This window comes from Anabrus simplex, chromosome 1 (genome assembly GCF_040414725.1).
Source record: "Anabrus simplex isolate iqAnaSimp1 chromosome 1, ASM4041472v1, whole genome shotgun sequence".
NCBI lineage: Eukaryota > Metazoa > Arthropoda > Insecta > Orthoptera > Tettigoniidae > Anabrus > Anabrus simplex.
The window spans coordinates 654,018,864-654,039,087 of NC_090265.1; the positions used below are offsets into that span (position 1 = coordinate 654,018,864).

At 40.3% G+C, this 20,224-nt stretch overlaps 1 protein-coding gene across 1 annotated transcript in view; it reads right to left on the reverse strand.

Moving 5' to 3' along the window:
* Deaf1 (deformed epidermal autoregulatory factor 1) overlaps positions 1–20,224 on the reverse strand; it is a 165,640-nt gene that overhangs the window by 89,032 nt on the left and 56,384 nt on the right. The window contains exon 5 of the mRNA XM_067135806.2: positions 2,961–3,060. Within this exon, the coding sequence (XP_066991907.1) occupies positions 2,961–3,060 (100 nt within the window). The remainder of the gene's footprint in view (positions 1–2,960; positions 3,061–20,224) is intronic.

Here is a 20,224-nt window from a genome sequence, read left to right on the forward strand (position 1 = left end):
GATAATTGAGGTTCCACTGTACAGGTAATCTCTGCAACACAGATCTTAAAAACAACGAAGGTATAAAGCCCAACTAACTAATTTATAACACAGATGAATGATAAATATTTTAAAATAAATGGCAAACAAACAGTATGAAAATTCTAACAAGAGATATACCACATTTACTCACGTATTAGACCCCTTTACCCCCCAACTTTTACAGCCAAAAAAGTAAAGAGGGGTCCAATATGCGATAACCTCAAATTTTGTGCTGTGAACACGACTTGTAGGCTGTAAAAAGCTATAAATTGTACATACAAACATTCTACACTGTCCTTTAACAAACTTAATGTATTTGAGTTATACAGGCTATTTTCGTCTGAAGGCAGTATTTCTAAATGTAAAAAGTCAAATGGTGAACTACTTTAAGCCTACATATAAAGTAAATATAATCTGTTTTACTCATATCACGTCATTCGTTTCATCTCATTAATTCCTCTGATGGGGTCGACACCAGGAAGGGCATGCGGTCGTAAAAACTGGCTAGGAAGTTTCGCTTCGCTTCATGCTCGACCCCGTAGAGAAAAGGGGTAAGGGTATCGTATTATGTTATGCAATATTGATACAAAATAAATCGATGGCCAGTCATTTGTCAGTAGGCCTACCAAACAGTAAACCCTATCACTGCTTTAATTTTAATTATCTTGCGCTGCTAATTTCGCTGCCACCGGCGTGTCTCCATTCCAAGTGACATCCAGTGTTGCCAACTTAGCGGATTTTCCACTAAATTTGGCGGAATCAGAAGACTGTCGGTGGAGAATTATATCATTTAGCGGACAGCGGATTTTTTGGCGGAATTCTAGATTTGTTATAGCGGAATTTAGTGTTTTATTCATTTTACGTTTAAAAAAAATTTGTATTCCAGTCTGTGTCCAAGCTGTTCCTTATTTCTTATCAGGAGCTAGCAGTCACACGAGGAAAATATGTTATTTGGATTTGATGTTATGAGATCATGGTATCAAATTTGTAATGGGTGACGAAAGGGTACTTTTCTCTTAATTGATGAACGACGACATAATGAAACTGTGAGAGTAGCATTTATATTTAGGCTATGAAGGAAGACCGTATAATGAACTGGCCTGATTTGTCTGTGGTCCTTAAGGTAGGGGATTCGCCTAATTTGCACCTGGCACTAAAATGCCTACAAGTTTTAACTCGCCGGCTCGCAGGCAGGGGGTTAATCCCAGTGAAACTCACAGATCAGGTGAATGCAGACATTATTATTATTATTATTATTGCTCATTAATTGAGATTGGATATTTTGGTGGAATTTTACCGCATGTTTAGTAGTATTTAGCGGACCTTGAAAATATAAGTTGGCAACACTGGTGACATCGTTACTGCCATCTCGTCAGCCATGCACTGCAATTGAGACCGAGAGCATTCAAGGTCCCGTATTTTTTAACCTTTTAAAAATAGTTTCGTTCCCGACTATAGTCCAAACTGTGTGAAGCTATTCCCAAATGGTTTCTGGAGATTATCTCCGATATTCCCAGCTGGTGTATGTGTAGCTGAAGCCACTACTCCTGAATAAAGCCGTGTTGTTGAAAGCGTGCCAAACCACCAGCTAGTAATTAGCGTATGTTATGAGTTGTATTTCCAAATCTAATACAAGAGTGACTGGAAGGATTCTTTTGATAACTGCGGCTGTTGAAAGCCGGACCCTTATTTGTAAGTAGTGTATTTCACGCTTGTTCTCTACATTTATTACATCAGGATTGACCTCAACAGCTGTAAATGACAAGAGAGACCGCATTGTTTAGGTTAGGTATGGTATCGCCTGGATAGTGCCATAAGGAAAGTTTGCCACATTTATGGATATCTACAGGTGTGGCGGTAATGCATTTATTATCATAATGTTTAATTTTGTACATTCCTTGTCCCATATTTTATTAACCCATACCCTAGTATGTTTCGTATGGTGTCTCCGAAAATCATAGAAAGTTAAGCGGGGACATAAAAATCAATATTATTATTATTATTATTAGGTATGTTGGTGAGTAAAACAATTGTGACTGGATTGTTTTTATCAAAATTTGAACCTACTTCTCTCCCAAAAAACCCTATATTGGCTTGAGTTATAAGATATTACACAATCACTTTGTTAATGATCTCGCCTGTCTATATTAAGAGGCCTAGTAACAACCGTGAATATTTCTTAAAGTAAACTTTTCCTCATCCCAAGGTGGTGCAGCTCTTTTTTTTTTTTTTTAGACAGGCTCCCAGTGGAAGGGAGCTGCCTATACAATTTTTACCGCAAATCAACTTTCCTGCCATTCGTAAATCTTTGGCAATATTTTACCGGGAATCGAACTCAGGCTCCCAAGAATGGCAGCTGATTGTGTTAACCACTACGCAGGAAGACATTCTTAACTACAAAAAACAGACATATACACATAACTCATGCGTGCTTGCAATGTGCAGGTCGGACACGAAACTATTCACCTATTTGTGCGACATCATCAGAGCTGCAGTAGGCTTATGCTACGGAGGCAGACATTTCTTAACTACGAAACACAGATGTACCGCATGACTTCGATGTGCGTTTTCATTGCTTGGGTCATACGGACAAAACTATTCACAAATTTGTGTGATGTTATCTGAGCTGCATAAGGCTTTTACCCGCTTCGAAGAGGAATAGTTCTTCTCTGATGAATTATGTTGGGCGTTCTTGTATGCAAGAATTATTTTTTTAAATTTTCTTCATCTCAAAAAGCCAAGTGTGATCTAATACGCGAGTAAATACGGTAGTATGTATTCGGGACCAGGCTCTGAAATATAGAGGAAAGATTTACATGGTTAATGACAAGAGGCAAAATGTACGAAAAAATCCAAAATACAGGCCATTATGATCTATACAATACAGAGCTAGATCTCATGCAATAGATCAAATTCACATAAGAGAGAGAGAGAATTACCGCATTATCATCATCACAGCAAGCTGCGCAGGTACAACTGGTGGCATGTGGTGTAAGAATGCCTTCATCTATGAGAGTTAGCAGACTTCGGCCTCCAAATCTGTGAAGTTAGAATCAATGTTGTAGAAACTAAAGAGCACAGGATTATGACAGTCAATGAGGTCCATAAAAATCAGAACAGTAATTGAAAATAGACATGCTTGGCAATACTGTGATATCAGAAAAACATGTAAGTAGTTGATTTTAGTAAAACTAAGTTTTACATTTCCATGTGGTTGTAAGATAGGATGAGACCGAAGTTCACAAAAATTTGTCTGACGAAGGCAACAATATCGTATTCATTTGTGTAATTTCCCACCCTGTATCCAGAAACAGGGTAAAACCGAACAATTTCCTTGCCCTAATTTTAATTTTTTAAGTAAAAGATATTGAGAGTCTTAGTCTATAGTTACATGTGAATTTGAGCAACCCTGCTGCTCTTGCATCTAAAACAACTGTAAAAAAAATTCTACTCCCTGTGAGTCATCAACATCCTATATATAACCAGGACCTTTCTAATTGTAACAAGTTTCTTTAGGCTTTTCCAGTGTAGTTTGGAGTGTACATCATTTGTGTAGTTGTGAGCGATTTATAACTGATAACGCCGTGAAACAATAGTCTGCAACGCAACATGAAAAACGACTCGCTTGTTTCTCGCACTCGTGATACAGACTTGTACCTGCACACCGGAGAAGCATGTGTCTGCATCAATACGCTACGCATTATCAGCTGTTAACGTGGCCTCCTCGAGTGAAGATGATATTTTGCTGTACATGTGGTTGAAATTGCGTAACAAGAGGAAAAGAAAATGGATTCATGATTTTAATATGTCATGTGCTCAGCATGGTGCTTATACCTTAGCGCATGACTTACTGAAACATCCGGTAAAATTCCAGTCATACTACCGAATGTAGCCCGAAAGCTATACAGAACTTCCTTAGAAAATTTCTCCATTATTAAGAAAACAAGACAAACTACAGGAAGGCTATAAGTCGTGATGAAAAGCTACTTACAGTATAACACTAAGGTAAGTTCAAAGCTTAGAAAAATAATTTGTTATTAAAAAATTAAATTATTTATTAGATAATGAACACAGCTGTGAAACTGTTCATATTGACGAAGTATATAAATAATATGTGAGCAATGTTTTGGCTTTTTCACTTATCACACAGTGCTGTCTTTGTAATTACGCCTTGTCGGTATGAGTGACCACGTTCTTCCTCGTTTTCTTCTGGTAAATTCTCTGCATACGATAATGGTGAAATAGTATATGAGGAGGCCGTCCGTCTGTCCACCACCATATTGCAATACGGAAGTTGAAGGATGGGAATGACTTGTCGTGACACAGGCTTTGCCACGATGAGAAATGATGAATAATCAGATTGACTTCCTCCGAGCGGTAATGAGGGGTTGTTCAATGGGCCTGGGAGATTTGCTACGTGTGAAGAGACGAAGTCCTCTGTTTCCCAAAACCTTCCTTTAATAATAGACTGATGAGTATGTATAATTATATACAGTATTTACAATCTCTCTTCCAACTTCAAATATCGCTAACATAGAAGACTTGGCGTGGTCAAAGTATTGAAGTGAATACTCTAGGTCCACACTTGGACCTTATTACTATTATTATTATTATTATTATTATTGTCGGAGACCTGACTGACAAGGCTTCCGCCCGCACTCCTAGTCGACTTGTTCCAAAAAAGCCTCGATCAGGGTGTGTACCCCTGTTTTATACCTTCACTAACTTTCGCCTCCCTTCGAGAAGGCCATCGAAGTTCTCATCCTGTGGAGACTGTCCACAGAGACACAAAAACGGAATTGCCTCCTTCCGTTCACTCTCTACCCACCTTTTCTGAAGATATACTACGCACCTATAGCAGGGTGGCAGCATGTGATTCACCTACTTCGACCAAGCCTTACTTCTAATTACACAACTTGTTGCTTACAGCTTTTGGTGTGCCTTCAAACTCTTAAATCTTATATGATTCTTAATTTACTTATATCCTTCTCCCAGCATTATAATTATGATTCCTTGGCCTTACTGCCATTACATAGTCATTACTATTAGCTTATAATTTCCCCATAATTTTAATGTATGTCTCAGCGACACCATTCCTCCTACGTTCCCGGTCAAGGGTTCGATCCTCGGAAGAATGAGTCCTGAGCTCCAACTGGGGTTGACACGACACCTCCCCCCTTTGGGGAAAAATGAATGCAATACCTCTGCATTCATTTTTACTCTTACATCCTGTTAGAGTCTCCATGCTCTTGTTCGTGGGTGCGCTGTGCCAAGTTATCTCTGATAATTGCTCTACCCATAGTAGGGCGTTCATGTAACTAATCCCGGCAGCGATCCTGAGTGGCTGAGGGCCCTTTCAGCCAGTCGAGGATGCTGAAAATGGACAGTAATGTCCTCATCAGAGACCTTAGCTCTGTGGTCATTAGCGATCACATTTTGGAAAATACATAAGTTGGGACAGCGCTCTCTACTGTCTTCTATGCATTTACTTAAAGATCTACACCTTCTACAGCAACCACAACAGTAACAGCAACAGACTATTATAAGTACTGCAAACAAAATAATACCAGTTACAACTTGATATACACTTGTACACTGTTGGGTCATTTGCATTTTAAATTCCTTTTCTTTCTGCATTACCAGTGCTTCTACATCCTCAGTCTTATGACTGGCTAACCTTAGGTCGCTTATATGATTCAGTAAGCTTCCTACTGTAACCCTATTTAATTCTGGTACATCTTCTAATTTGATCTCACTGTCTAATTGTTCACAACAATCATATATTAACATTACTTCTGGCACTAAGTCCTTTGTTGTAGTATTCACTGAACCTGCACTCTGAATTTTACTTGTGGGACTGTAAACTATACACAAGTCTGTGAATTGTATTATTCCCACACCATTTAAACTTATATCACTGGTAATATCCTAACAAACACTGGTGACCTTTGTTTCATGAGGCAATACAAAAATATACATATTATCATCAGGTATCCATATGAGTTCATAAATCGACATCACACTTTTCTTGCAGTCTTCTGGAATAAAACTAACACCAGTTAACAACTTGACAATACAACTACCCTTTGACATTACATTATTAATAGGAAAATTTGCCTTGCATAATCTCTGTCCATTGTCAGTCCACTTGCATTGTTTCACCTGTTCATCACTTAATTCTACATATGTCTGTCTTTCTTGATCAATTAATACATACTGTTTTTCATTAGATATATACACAAAATGGTTTGGATTACTCTTCGTGGGAGAGGGGAAAGGTATACAATGGTACAAATTGTACTTTATTTTGTTAGTAAGAGGGGTGCGTAAAATATACACCAAAGTATCTCGAGTTATATATACACTCACTGATGATATTTTCAGAATCAAGTACCCATAAGTGGCTTGCAAATCATATGGCAGATCATAACCCTTAGGGAAATCTCTTTGGGCCTTCTTATATGCCCTTACTAGATCATCGGGACTTAACACTTGGACACTCACCGTGCCTGTCTGAGAACTTACAATACTATCTAATAAGATTTGATAATGTTCATGCAATTGCATCAGAAATCCTTGCAATTCAATTAAGTGTTTGTTGAATTATATTTGTATTTCTGATTGTCTAAAAGCCTCATCTATACCCGTTGTTTCATTCTGAATGAAACTCTTAAGTTGCTCAAAATTTTCACTTAGTTTGAGTTCGTTTGCTGTGGTGTCATACAGAGCATTATTAACAGATTGCAAAGTTGACTTTACAACTAACATTTGAATTTTTGCTACTTGTATCATGGACAATTGTTCCTGTTCTAGTTCCTTAATTTTGCCCTCGTAATACATTGCATCACTGTCATCGAGCGTACCAAATAACGTCTTTGCGATGGTACCAATTGCATTTATTAACCCGCGCTTGCTTCGTTTCCCGTTGCCTTCCGGTGTTTCGATCCTAGTAATTTTCCTAATTAAGTCTTTAATCCCTTGAATCCTTTGAAATTGTTGCTCTACTAACATTATCTCATGTTCGCACTTAATATGTACTTCCTTTTCTATCTGAATACAGAGGGTTTTAGTCTTCTGTAAATTTCTACGGGCTATCACAAATAGATCTGCCAAACGTGTAAGGTTAATATAAGTAACCAGTTTCCATTCTACAGTGTATAATTGTACTTCTCTTTGATAATCAAAATAGATTCCAGCTGTATTCTCATACTGTTTCATCTCGAAATCCAACTGACTGGTGGGTATGGTCAGCCCTAGCAACATAACTGTGACGACCAGTATTCTCCAGGTCGCGCGGTCTGTCATCCCTTCCATCTGCCTGGTTCGTTCACCTCCCTGCAAGGTAAACACGACTTTCACTTTCTTTGTCACTGTACCTTACACACTATACTGTTAGGTGTTGTGGAACCTACCCTCAACTGTTTATCTGTACCTGAATACACACTTAATGTGACCGACTGTCTTACTGTAACGTTTGTCTTCTCGTAATTATGCTCTGTATTAGTCTATTACCATACTCGTGAGTAATTTAAATAAAATTTACGAATTCCCTTTCGTAACTGATATCCCTGTGAAACTTCACCCTTGGGCAGCTCTAATAAAATTTTAGAGCCATCATTAGCCCATTCAAAAATTCTCTCCCTGTTTGACGTACCTGCGTCACTTCTCCTTATTCTTACGGACAGATGATAGACATCATTGGCAATTAAGAATTTGAATAGCGTCTGTTAAAGACTGCAGAGGATTTACCTCGAGGAATGGTTACAGAAGTTAAAGTTAAATACAGGTATGAATCTACCGAAGTGATCTTTATGGGATTGTACTCCGTACCCTTGGAATCACATCTCACGGGACGGTTCTCAACGTGGTGAGAAAATTCCCTTCAGTGGATTCTGCTCCCACGAGAATCACACTGTTGTGGAAAATCACCGGCCTAATGGTGATATTTCCCAGGCAGAACCCGCCTCACTGAGTTCCATGCCTCACTCAGGGCGCCCGTAATCGTGCATAAAGGACTAAATACAAGGCCATTCCCTAAGTGGAACCTTTAGTCGCCTCCTACGACAGACAGGTTCGAATCGTGGTGTTATTCTGGCTGTGTAACTATATGGGAAGAAGAGTACCAAAGTGTAGAGTGTTGTTTGCATAAATCCCCGACACCACACGGGGTTATCCTCTTGATAACGACCCTTATTTAGATATCATATGGATTAGGTAAAACATTTATCTGTGAAATTTTTCTGTACCATGAATGAATTTCATTTCAGTGGAACTAGGCTTGGCATCACGCCCTTTCTGATTTTAATAATTACAAGCAGATCTCATTTATTTTTTACATACAACGCTACCTAATTTACTCATTTAATTTCTAGTGACAGTAAGTGAAGGCTTTTTCAGAACGTGTACATAGCAAGTGTAGATAATTTTAATCCTCATTATGAACTAATTCTTTCCATACTCAGTTCGAACCCTGCGGTTCCCCTTTTGACGAGTTGATATCTGGTCATACAGTCTCGTCACCTGTAGTCCTTCTGACAGGTACTTAGGACGTACTCACAATGGTACTCCTGTACCAAAATTCCTAGGTTCCTCTCTTACTTAGGTTAAAATTCCTAGTACTTTCCTGATTTCGACGCGACCTGACAGAGTATTTCAACTAACTCTATCAGCGGTACACGATAATCCACAATGGCATTGGAGTGAGAGAAGTGTAACTCACTGCGACCTAAATAGGAACCATTACCTTACATTCTTCTCTAATTAATGTACATTTTTAGTCTATTCTGGTGAACTATAATTTGTTTACCACGCTTGTTTACCTGTAACGTGCAATTCACTCCCGATACCTTAGTAATCTTCTAAGGACCTTGATATGGTGGAGAAAGTTTCCTTGAACGTCCCCTTCGTAGGGCATCGTTACGTAACAACACGAGATCTCCTACTTTGAATGAAACTTCATTCTTAGCCTTATCATAGTATTCCTTATCTCGTTCTTTGGTTTTAATTAACGTCTTTCTAGCTATCTCATGGCTCTCTTGCAGTTGTCTGGTCAACTGTCTAAGACATTCTGGCATTCATTATAATTTGGTTCTGGTTTCCTTTGGAGAACACCAGGAATATTTGCCTTTCGCCCAAATATTAACTCAAATGGTGTATAACCTGTGCTAGTGTGCTTGGTGGTGTTATACACAAACATTGCCATAGGAAGATAACTATCCCAGTCATCTTGTGAACTGCATACATAATGTCTTAAATATTCTGCCAGCACCCTATGAGAGCGTTCCAAACTACTGTTAGATTGCGGTCAAAATGCCGCTGTATGGACCTTCTTGATTCGCAATATTCTACATAACTTCTTAAAAACATCTGACATAAAATTTGCACCCTGATCTGTCAGTATGATATTTGGTATACCGAATATACTAATTACTCTATTAATCAGAGTTCGTGCTATGGTTTCTGCACTTTGGTCCGGCATAGCACTCGCAATTAAATACTTAGACAGCTGGTCCTGACAGGTGAGTATGTACCTGTTTCCTGTTTCCGTTACATTTAAAGGTCCTACCACATCTAGTGCTATTTTCTCAAAGACTGCTTTCGGAGTATCTGTGATCTCCATCTTTGCCCTTACTTCAGGCCCGGTAATCTTGTTCTTTTGACACGATGGGCATGAGCGTATATACCTTTCTACATCCTTTTGCATCCCTTCCCATTGATAGTGGTCTTTTATCTGGGCATACGTTCTGGATATGCCCTGATGGCCTGATACTAATGACTCATGACATTCCTTAATAATCTCTAATTTCTCTTGTTCTGTTAGCTCCGGGCTAGTGTTTCTAGCCTCTCTGGTTACATCCTCCCTATCACTACCCTTTTCGCTTCCACTCTCACTCTCAGGCTCTGTCACCTCTGCCGTGGCGGCCTCGGACTCAGAGCTGAGTCTCCGTGGTTGTGCATTATTATTTGAGCTAACAGGTGCTTCTAAGTTGTCATTAGCCTCACACTCTTCATTACTAGTCTCTTGGTTATTATTACTAGATTTAACTACTCGCACTTCTTGATCAGGCTCTTCATTCCTAACTGGAATTCTACTTAAGGCATCTGCGTTGCAGTTACGTTTGCCTTCCTTTAACACTATCTCAAAGTCGTACTCTGCTAATTTTAATCGGAATTTAATTAATCTAGAGGATGGGTCTTGGACATTAAATACCCATTTCAAAGGCTTATGATCTGTTACTACCGTAAAATGCCTGCCGAACAAATATGGCCTAAAATACTTCACACTCCAAACAATTGCTAGTAATTCTTTCTCTGTCACAGAATAATTCTTTTCAGCCTTATTTAAAGTCCTGCTAGCGTAAGCTATCGGCAAATCCTTACCTATCTGTCCTTGTGACAGCACTGCTCCTAAGGCCTCATTACTAGCGTCTGTGGTCAATATGAAAGGTTTCTCAAAGTCTGGGTACTGCAATATTGGTTTCTCTGTTAACTTTTTCTTTAAGATCTGGAATGCCTGCTCCTGCTTATCCGTCCACTCGTACGGTACTTCCTTCTTAAGCAGCTCGTACAGTGGTTTCGCTATCTTACTATAGTTCGGAATAAACCTACGATAATAGCCTGACAAGCCTAGAAATCCTTTCAGCTGTTTCGTAGTGGTGGGCTGCGGATATACTCTTACTGCTTGAACCTTCCGATCATCAGGTTGAACACCGTCCTTAGTAATCACGTGTCCTAAGAAAGCTACCTCCGTTCTTATAAATTCGCATTTATCTGGACCTAATTTGAGATTTACCTCTCTCAGTCTCTGAAAAACATCACGTAATCTCTGATTGTGGTCCTCTACAGAGCTAGCATACACAATCAAATCATCCATATACGCCAAACATTTAATGCCTTCTAAGCCGGCTAGTGCCGTTTTCATCAAACGCGTAAAAGTTGCTGGCGCGTCTCGAAGTCCCATGGCTAATCTCTTGTATTCATAGTGCTTTCCTAAGGCAGAAAATGCTGTCTTTTCTCTGTCCTCAGGCTTCAGCAATACCTGATGGTATCCACTGGCCAGATCCATAGTGGAAAAATACTTCGCTTTTCCTAGGGCATCTAATATTTGAGAAATTAATGGAATAGGATACGTAGTTCCTATGGTGACGTCGTTCAAAAGTCTGTAGTCCACAACGACCCTCCACTTCTGCTTACCAGAAGCATCTAATTTCTTTGGGACTAAAAGAATGGGACTAGACCATGGAGAAGTCGAAGGAGTAATATCATCCTGTAACATCTGATTTATCTGGCGACCTATCTCTTCTTTCTGAGCCTCAGGTAACCTATATTGCCTCACATGAATTGGGGGTTGATCTATGCGTGTGGGGATAGCATGTTGAAGTATATTCGTATGCGTTAATTTATCCCCTTCTAGGTGAAAAATATCCTGATAAGCCGTACAGATAGCGTAAATTTTCTCCCTGTCTTGGGGAGCTAAGTGATCTACTCTAAGCAGCTCCCGTATTCGCTGCGTTCGGGATTTACCTTCCTGATTATGATTATTATTATCATCCCTCTGCGTGATCGGCCTCTTGGCCTGACTATCGCCCTTTACAGCTATGGCTTCTTCAACCTTGTGTACCTCCGCTGTATTTTCGCTTTCTATATCCAATAACTTAACTACTGGGCTTTTTAATCGCCACTCCCTGTCAGTAGTGTTCAACATACTAACGAGTGCGACATAATCCTTGGCTTTCGTTAAACACTCAGCTAGGTATACACCTGGCTTTACTTCCTGCTGCTCTATCAAGCCTTCGGCTGACTGTTTGTCTACTTCTATAGCTACGATTTTCTCCACTCTTGGTTCGAGCACCACCCACATATCTTCTTTCGCCCCTAGTGGGTATCTTTTTCCTGCTATCACAGCATAGCCTTCCTTATAATTTAAGACGCTGTCTCTTAACACGTCCTTTCCAATTATACCGTCTTGTTTCAAATTAAAGTCGTTGTCCACTACATGGAAGTCTGGGCATCTACCACCAACGGGAATTCGAACTTTTCCTTTGGTTTGCTTCGAACCTTTCGTTATGCCTCTTAGCTTCAGAATTTCCTTGCGGTTAACCCAAGCACCGTAAGGAACACTACCTTCCTTAATAAGAGAGACATCACTTCCTGTATCGATTAAAAATCATAAGGCATGCTTACGCCCGGTTACCGTTATTAATACGGTACCTTCCTCCTGCTGTCCGACCTTACTGGGACTGATGGTCTTATGGGAGATCTCAAGCGTCCCTGACTTGTCTCCCTTATCTAGTTTAAAGCCTCTCTCTCGGTTTTAAACCAGCACTCTTTAGCTGAATGCGACCATCGCCTACAAATTCTACACCGCGTCTTTTCGCGTGTTCTATCACGGGAATTATTATTATTATTACTGTTACCACTCTGAATATTCCTAGTTTGTCTTCTAGGCAAGAGCTCTGTCCTATCTTTGGGCTCGCTATCGCATCTGGTGCGACACTGCCACTGTAGGTGGCCAACCTTGCCGCAAGCGTAGCAACGCCTTAATTCTGGCTTCGAATCTCTACTTGGGCACTCTGCCTTTTTGTGCCCTCTTTCATTGCACTTAAAGCATTTCGGTCCCACCTTATTCGCGCTCTGTCGGTAACCAGAGGTGCACACTATGTTCACCTCGTTACCGGTCTCTTTATTTCTGTTTTGGTTAGCTAATTTCTTTCTACACTGCCGTGCCCAATGGCCTGGCTTTCCGCAATAATTACATTTTATCTCTCCTGTGGAGTTTCTTCGAGGAGTAAGGGATTCCTTTGCCTTTGAACTCTGATTCTTCTGCTTACAATCTCTAGCTATATGTCCCTCCTTATTACAATTAAAGCATATTAGCAGCACCTTGTTATAATGGGGAGATTTACTAGGTTTTTGCGCCCCTTGCGTGGCCTTGCCTTGCCACCGACCCTTCGTGTAGCTTACCGGCTGGGTGTGCGCGCCTTCTCTTCTAGAAGCTGTACTATTCCTGAGGAGTGCCTCTCTCTCCTTCTGGGAATTAATCATGGCTTCTTCTTGTCTAGCAATAGCTACAGCCGCCTCAAACGTTTGAGGGCTACGATCCTGTAGCTTACCTTGTATTCGCGCTGTATGAATCCCCTGAGTGAAAGCCGCTATCGCGATTTTCACTAGCATTCTGCGTTGCCCTGTACGATATTCTATCGGTTCATTTTCTAGGATAGCGTTTCGAAACATCAATGCTACTTCTTCAATCCGATGGGCCCACTCGGCCACCGTCTCTTTCGGTCCCTGGCTTTTTTGGAACAATTGACACAAATACAAGTCAAAAGTGCCCTGTTTTCCATAATATTCCCAAAGAGCTTCCTTAGCTCTTTCAAAGTTGATTATGTCACATCTAGATAAGAACTTTTCGCGAGCAGAACCCGTAATCTTTGTCAAAATATATTTAAAGAACAACGGTTGGTCCCTATCCTTAATCATACTCTGTGCGGCATCCACATTAGCAATAAACTCACGCAATTGCTCTGGTTTAGCACCACTAAATTCATGACCTATTAACCGGTATCCCTCAGTAACTGACACGTATAAATGTCCATCCTGTGCATCCCCCGCACTATCATAGTCAGAAACATTATCTGACACATCATTGGGTACATTGGAATCTGCCATATTTACAACACTTGTGGGTACTTACCACTGCCCGAATATCTGCTGTCTTCTCTCGGTGTCTCGGCGTTGAGCTCCTCCAGGTGCCTCCTGCTGCTCTCCTGTCCTGATGTCCGCTTCCTTCTGCATCGGCTGAAACGGTAGGTCTCTCGTCTGCTGCTCTGGACCGGATCTGCGAATCTTCTTGCTTGAGCTAGCCTCTTCTGCGTGGCTCTTAAAATATCCGTTTCTTCACTGAGGCGGAATCGAACCCAGTACCCCACAGCTGCACACCAGTTTTTCTGTCGTGACACAGGCTTTGCCACGACGAGAAATGATGAATAATCAGATTGACTTCCTCCGAGCGGTAATGAGGGGTTGTTCAATGGGCCTGGGAGATTTGCTACGTGTGAAGAGACGAAGTCCTCTGTTTCCCAAAACCTTCCTTTAATAATAGACTGATGAGTATGTATAATTATATACAGTATTTACAATCTCTCTTCCAACTTCAAATATCGCTAACATAGAAGACTTGGCGTGGTCAAAGTATTGAAGTGAATACTCTAGGTCCACACTTGGACCTTATTACTATTATTATTATTATTATTATTATTATTATTGTCGGAGACCTGACTGACAAGGCTTCCGCCCGCACTCCTAGTCGACTTGTTCCAAAAAAGCCTCGATCAGGGTGTGTACCCCTGTTTTATACCTTCACTAACTTTCGCCTCCCTTCGAGAAGGCCATCGAAGTTCTCATCCTGTGGAGACTGTCCACAGAGACACAAAAACGGAATTGCCTCCTTCCGTTCACTCTCTACCCACCTTTTCTGAAGATATACTACGCACCTACAGCAGGGTGCAGCATGTGATTCACCTACTTCGACCAAGCCTTACTTCTAATTACACAACTTGTTGCTTACAGCTTTTGGTGTGCCTTCAAACTCTTAAATCTTATATGATTCTTAATTTACTTATATCCTTCTCCCAGCATTATAATTATGATTCCTTGGCCTTACTGCCATTACATAGTCATTACTATTAGCTTATAATTTCCCCATAATTTTAATGTATGTCTCAGCGACACCATTCCTCCTACGTTCCCGGTCAAGGGTTCGAGCCTCGGAAGAATGAGTCCTGAGCTCCAACTGGGGTTGACACGACAGACTATCACTACACTACACTGAACATTACTGGCTGATCCGTAGAGCATGTTTTATTTTTGCTGCACAAACAACTTAAATGTGCTGCAGGTGATAATTTAGCCACATCTGGTAGCAGGCTTTTGAAAAACAACTCATCTGGGTTATTACACTCCGCTTCAGCCGTACGTTTTGCTTTCATCTGAATATATGAAGAGAAAACTTCGTCAATATCCATTTTCGTGGCACTTCTTTTTGTATCTCTTCTACGTGTTCGAGGTAGCGGCTGCATGATTTCTTGAGCACTATTCTCCTCATCGTTTTCTTCTGTCACGGCCACTGATGATGGTTGTTCCCCTGCAGCAGATTGCTGCTCTTCATACGGATTTTCTACGTTTCCCACTTGTCTTCTTGATTTCGTAAATGGTGTCAAAAACGCCAAGTAGCCTGCAAGATAGTAGGGCTTTTTGGTTACTGCTGCTGCTGAACCACTGGTAGGAGCTTGTCTTAAGTATCTGGACCAACAGTTCCTACAGTTTCTCCATTTGTCTTTACAGGTGGCCACTGCAATGAGAAAATACACTTATTATTATTATTATTATTATTATTAATAATTTTTATTTATTTATTTTATTTCATATAAAAGATGTCCTTGAGGGCAGAGCCCTATAGTAGGACTATACATACAATAGCTATACCAAGGAATGCTTATTAACATATATAAAAAAAAAAAATTCACAACGAACATTTTATAACAAAAACAGTGCAGTTCAATGATATTAAATTTATAGAATGTATGTAGACGAGTGCAATTTTCAACAGTTTAATTTGGCTAAAATAATTTTTACAAGCTTTTTAAAATTTAATTTAGCAGTAATAGTTTTCATGGTCCTTTATTTCCAGGTACTTAGCTACAGGCAACAGCTTCAGATGCTTGAGCTTTCAGTTTAAGAGGAGAAACAACAATCGGCAAAATTGTGGATGAAGTGTGTTCGGCAGGGACAACACTTCAACCCGAGTTTATGCCTGTACCCTCAAAGGAGTTATGGGAGAATATTTTCGAAAGATATTTGGAACTCTGGAATATGCCTAACTGCATTGGTGCCATAAACGGGAAACACGTTCGTATCCAGTGTCCGAGAAACAGTGGCTCATCCTTCTATAACTACAAGGGCTATTTTTCTATTGTTCTATTAGCCTTGGTTGATGCAAATGGGCTTTTCATTGTTATAGAAGCTGGCGACTATGGCAGAAATAGTGATAGTGGCGTGTTGCGAAACTCAGCTTTAGGAAGAAACAGTGAATATACCTGATCCCAAGAGGCTACCGAGAGATGATTATCACTGCTCACCATTTCCTTATTTTTTCATTGGTGATGAAGCTTTCCCATTACAGAAGAATATCATGAGACCCTATCCTCGAAGAAAACTTACAAATGAAAGGCGGATTTTTAACTATAGGCTTAGCAGGGCTAGAAAGAGTGCAGAATGTGGTTTTGGAATGCTTGTTTTTAAATTTAGAGTTCTCGGTACAGCTATAGCCTGCAAACCTGATAAAATAGACATAATACGAGCAATTTGTGCCCTGCATAACTTCATTAGACTAAAAGAAGGCATTTTTAGTGAACCGAGTGTAACAGATAAGGATGAAAATACTGACAATACAATGTGTGTGTTGCAAAGATTGCAACCCTGCAACAGAAGAGCAACAGTTGAGGCTGTTGAATTAAAAAATCACTTGTGTTCTTACTTTATGAAACCAAACGTAGCCCTTTCTTGGCAGAATAAGTACGCTATAGAATAAATATAAATATATATGCACTATACATTATCAGTAATTCTGGTTGTGCAAGAAAGGTTTTTTTTTTTTGCTAGTTAGTTGTTTAACGTCGCACCAACACAGATAGGTCTTTTTTTTTTGCTAGTTTTACGTCGCACCGACACAGATAGGTCTTATGGCGACGATGGGCTAGGGAAGGGCTAGGAGTGGGAAGGAAGCGGCCGTAGCCTTAATTAAGGTACAGCCCCAGCATTTGCCTGGTATGAAAATGGGAAACCACGGAAAACCATTTTCAGGGCTGCCGACAGTGGGGTTTGAACCTACTATCTCCTATACTGGATACTGGCCGCACTTAAAAGACTGCAGCTATTGAGCTCGGTACAGATAGGTCTTACGGCGACGATAAAGAAAGGTTTATTCCTACATAATTAAACATGTCATTACTGTACATAGACCTAATTAATAAATATGTTACTGAATGTAAGTTACTTACCATTTAAATTTAATTCTTTGGACACTGCATGCCACGCTTTATCCACCTTGTTCTTATTCAAATGTCCTGGTAGCAAATAATCATATTATTCGATATTTCTCCATAGATTGCACTAATTTAATGTTGATTTGTTCTTCATTCATGCTGGCACTTGTGTTCACTGGCACTGCTCAGAAAAAGCAGGAACAGACCCATACGAGAAAGTGTTTGCTTAAGACATGACGCATATAAATGGAACATGCAGTGTCTTATCGCCCGTGTCTGCAGCAGGGTGCTGATGATATCAAGACGCAGACCGGTGTGCGGCGATTTTTGTTTTTCCATTGCTTATCACTGTGCTCCTTTCTGATGCGTCACGTCTCTGCGTCGCTGACGTGACTTGACGCGTCCGGTGTATGGCCTGCCATACAGTACACACACACACACATTATCATTATAGATGGTTATGCCTTTCAGCGTTCAGTCTGCAAGCCTCTGTGAATTTACTAAACATTGCCACAATCCTTAATTTGCAACTAGTGTTGTGGCCTCATTTAGTTCTATACCTCTTATCTTTAAATAGTTAAAAACTAAATTTACCATCATCGTCTTGCTATACCTCTACTTCTCTTACCCTCCATAAGAGAGTCCATTATTCTCCTAGTTAACCTATCCTCCATTCGCCTCACATGTCCCCAACACCGAAGCCGGTTTATACGTACAGCTTCATCCATCGAGTTCATTCCTAAATTAGCATTCATCTCTTCATTCCGAGCACCCTCCTGCCATTGTTCCCACCTGCTTGTACCAGCAATCATTCTTGCTACTTTCATGTCTGTTACTACTAACTTACGAATAAGATATCCTGAGTCCACCCAGCTTTCGCTCCCGTACAGCAAAGTTGGTCTGAAAACCGACCGATGTAAAGATAGTTTTGTCTGGGAGATGACTTCCATCTTACAGAATACTGTTGACTGCAACTGCGAGCTCACTGCATTAGCTTTATGACACCTTGATTCAATCTCACTATATTACCATCCTGGGAGAACACACAACCTAAATACTTGAAATTATCGACCTGTTCTAGCTTTGTCTCACCAATCTGATATTCCAGTTTCCATTTTAGTTGCGCTTAGTAATAATCTGTAATGGGGGAATTGTAGAAGACAGGTGGTCTAATGGTTTAAGGAGATTGCTGGCTAAGGGCTCTGTTCAGGATCAGAATTCAGGAGAGGTGTCTGTGAGAAATCTTATTATAAAATTAGTGTGTTTATTCTATTACCGTGAAATATTTGTGTAGTATAGTATCTGTGGTATCTGTATTAACTCTCTTACTAGAATTCTGTTGCAGTAATTAGGGTAGACTTAACTGCAGTTTAGAATTGTGTAGACTAATTCTTGTGTATTACTTTCGGTTTTCAGTAATTAAGAGCAATTTTCATTCTGTTAGGGTGTTGTAGGAAAAAAAATTTTACAACTAAGTAGTAATGTAGTGTAGTAGTAGCTTATATTAATTACCTTGTTGTTGTGTGATCTAGACAATATTTCTTTCTTTTCATTTTTATAGGCAATATTTCCTTCCTCTCATTTTTATTTTGCACAGAATAAGTTACTTTATTTTTCCTTTTCTTCCCATTATTCCGTAAATAATAGCTAAGGAGTGCAAGTGTAGGAATTCTGGGTGTGGCCAGGCATTAAGGAGTATGAGGGAGGGGTTGGAGAGTTTGAGGGAGATAATTAGCATTCTTTCAGAGAACAGGAAGGGAAGTAGCCTCCTTCAAATAATGTACAGGATACAGTAGGTCTAAAGGAGGGATGGGAAGGAAATGTGGGGAATTGTAGAAGACAGGTGGTCTAATGTTTTAAGGGGAAGGAGATTGCAGGCTAAAGGCTCTGTTCAGGATCAGAATTAAGGACAGGTGTCGTGAGAAATCGGTACGAGTCACTGCAGGTAGAACTGAGGGAAGATGAGGAGCAGGGAACTGTTGCTGAGGTGTGTGGAAGTAGGAGGAAGGAAAAAGGTAGGAAAGGGAAATGTAGTGTAGTGGAAAGGAAAAGACAGGTGGAACAGGGTCATGGGAGGGAGAAAAGGGAGGAGGAAGTACCTTCTGTAGCAGTGAGAGAAGATAGGTCTGACCAGGAGGGGAGGGGATCAAATGAGGTGGGTAGGGTTGAGGCTCTGGTCATGGGGGATTCCATTGTTAGACATGTGGGGAAAGTGTGTGGAGGAAAGGCAACCAGAGTAGAGTGTTATCCTGGAATTAGGTTGAGGCAGATGTTGAGGAAAGTAGAAGAGAAGGAAGAGGGAAAGGAGAAGGTGGTAGTGTTTCACGTTGGTACCAACAACGTAAGGCAAACAGGTATAAGTACCAACACAGTTGGGGATGTGTGGAATCTGGTAAATGCAGCACGGATAAAGTTTAAACAAGCAGATATTGTTATCAGTGGAATACAGTGTAGGAGGTATACTGACTGGAAGGTGATTGGGGATTTAAATGAGACTATGGAGTGGAGTGGATATGTGGAAAACTGGGAGTGAGATTTCTAGATCCTAATGGGTGGGTAGGAGACAAGGATCTGCGCTCAGATGGCCTTCACTTAAACTGCAGTTACATGTAAGGTAGGAAACTTGTTTAGAAGGGTTATAGGCAGGTACATTCAGGGAAACAGGGTGGCCTAGGGAGCGGTGTTAAGCGAACAGGGAACTGGAAATCAAGTAGGGATGACATAAAAATGTTAGTGCTCAACTGGAGAAGCACTGAAAACAAAGGAATCGAATTAATTTAATAGATATATACTTACCAGATATTGTAATAGGAGTTGAATTATGGCTGAGAAATGATACAATGGATGCAGAAATATTCTCACGGAACTGCAGTGTGTATTGTAGAGATAGGATAGGAATGGTAGGAGGGTGAATATTCGTTCTGGTGAAAGAAGAATTTGTAAGCTATGAAAAAGTTAAGGATGAAAAACATGAAATTCTGGGTGTTAGGCTCATCTCTAAAGATAATAGGCAACTTGATGTCTTTGGAGTGTTCAGGCCGGGAAAAGGTAGCGCAGATGCTGATTCAGAATTATTTGATAAGATAATCAGCTATGTGGGAAATGATAAGGAAAGGAACATGATCGTAGCGGGTGATCTCAATTTACCAAATGTCAATTGG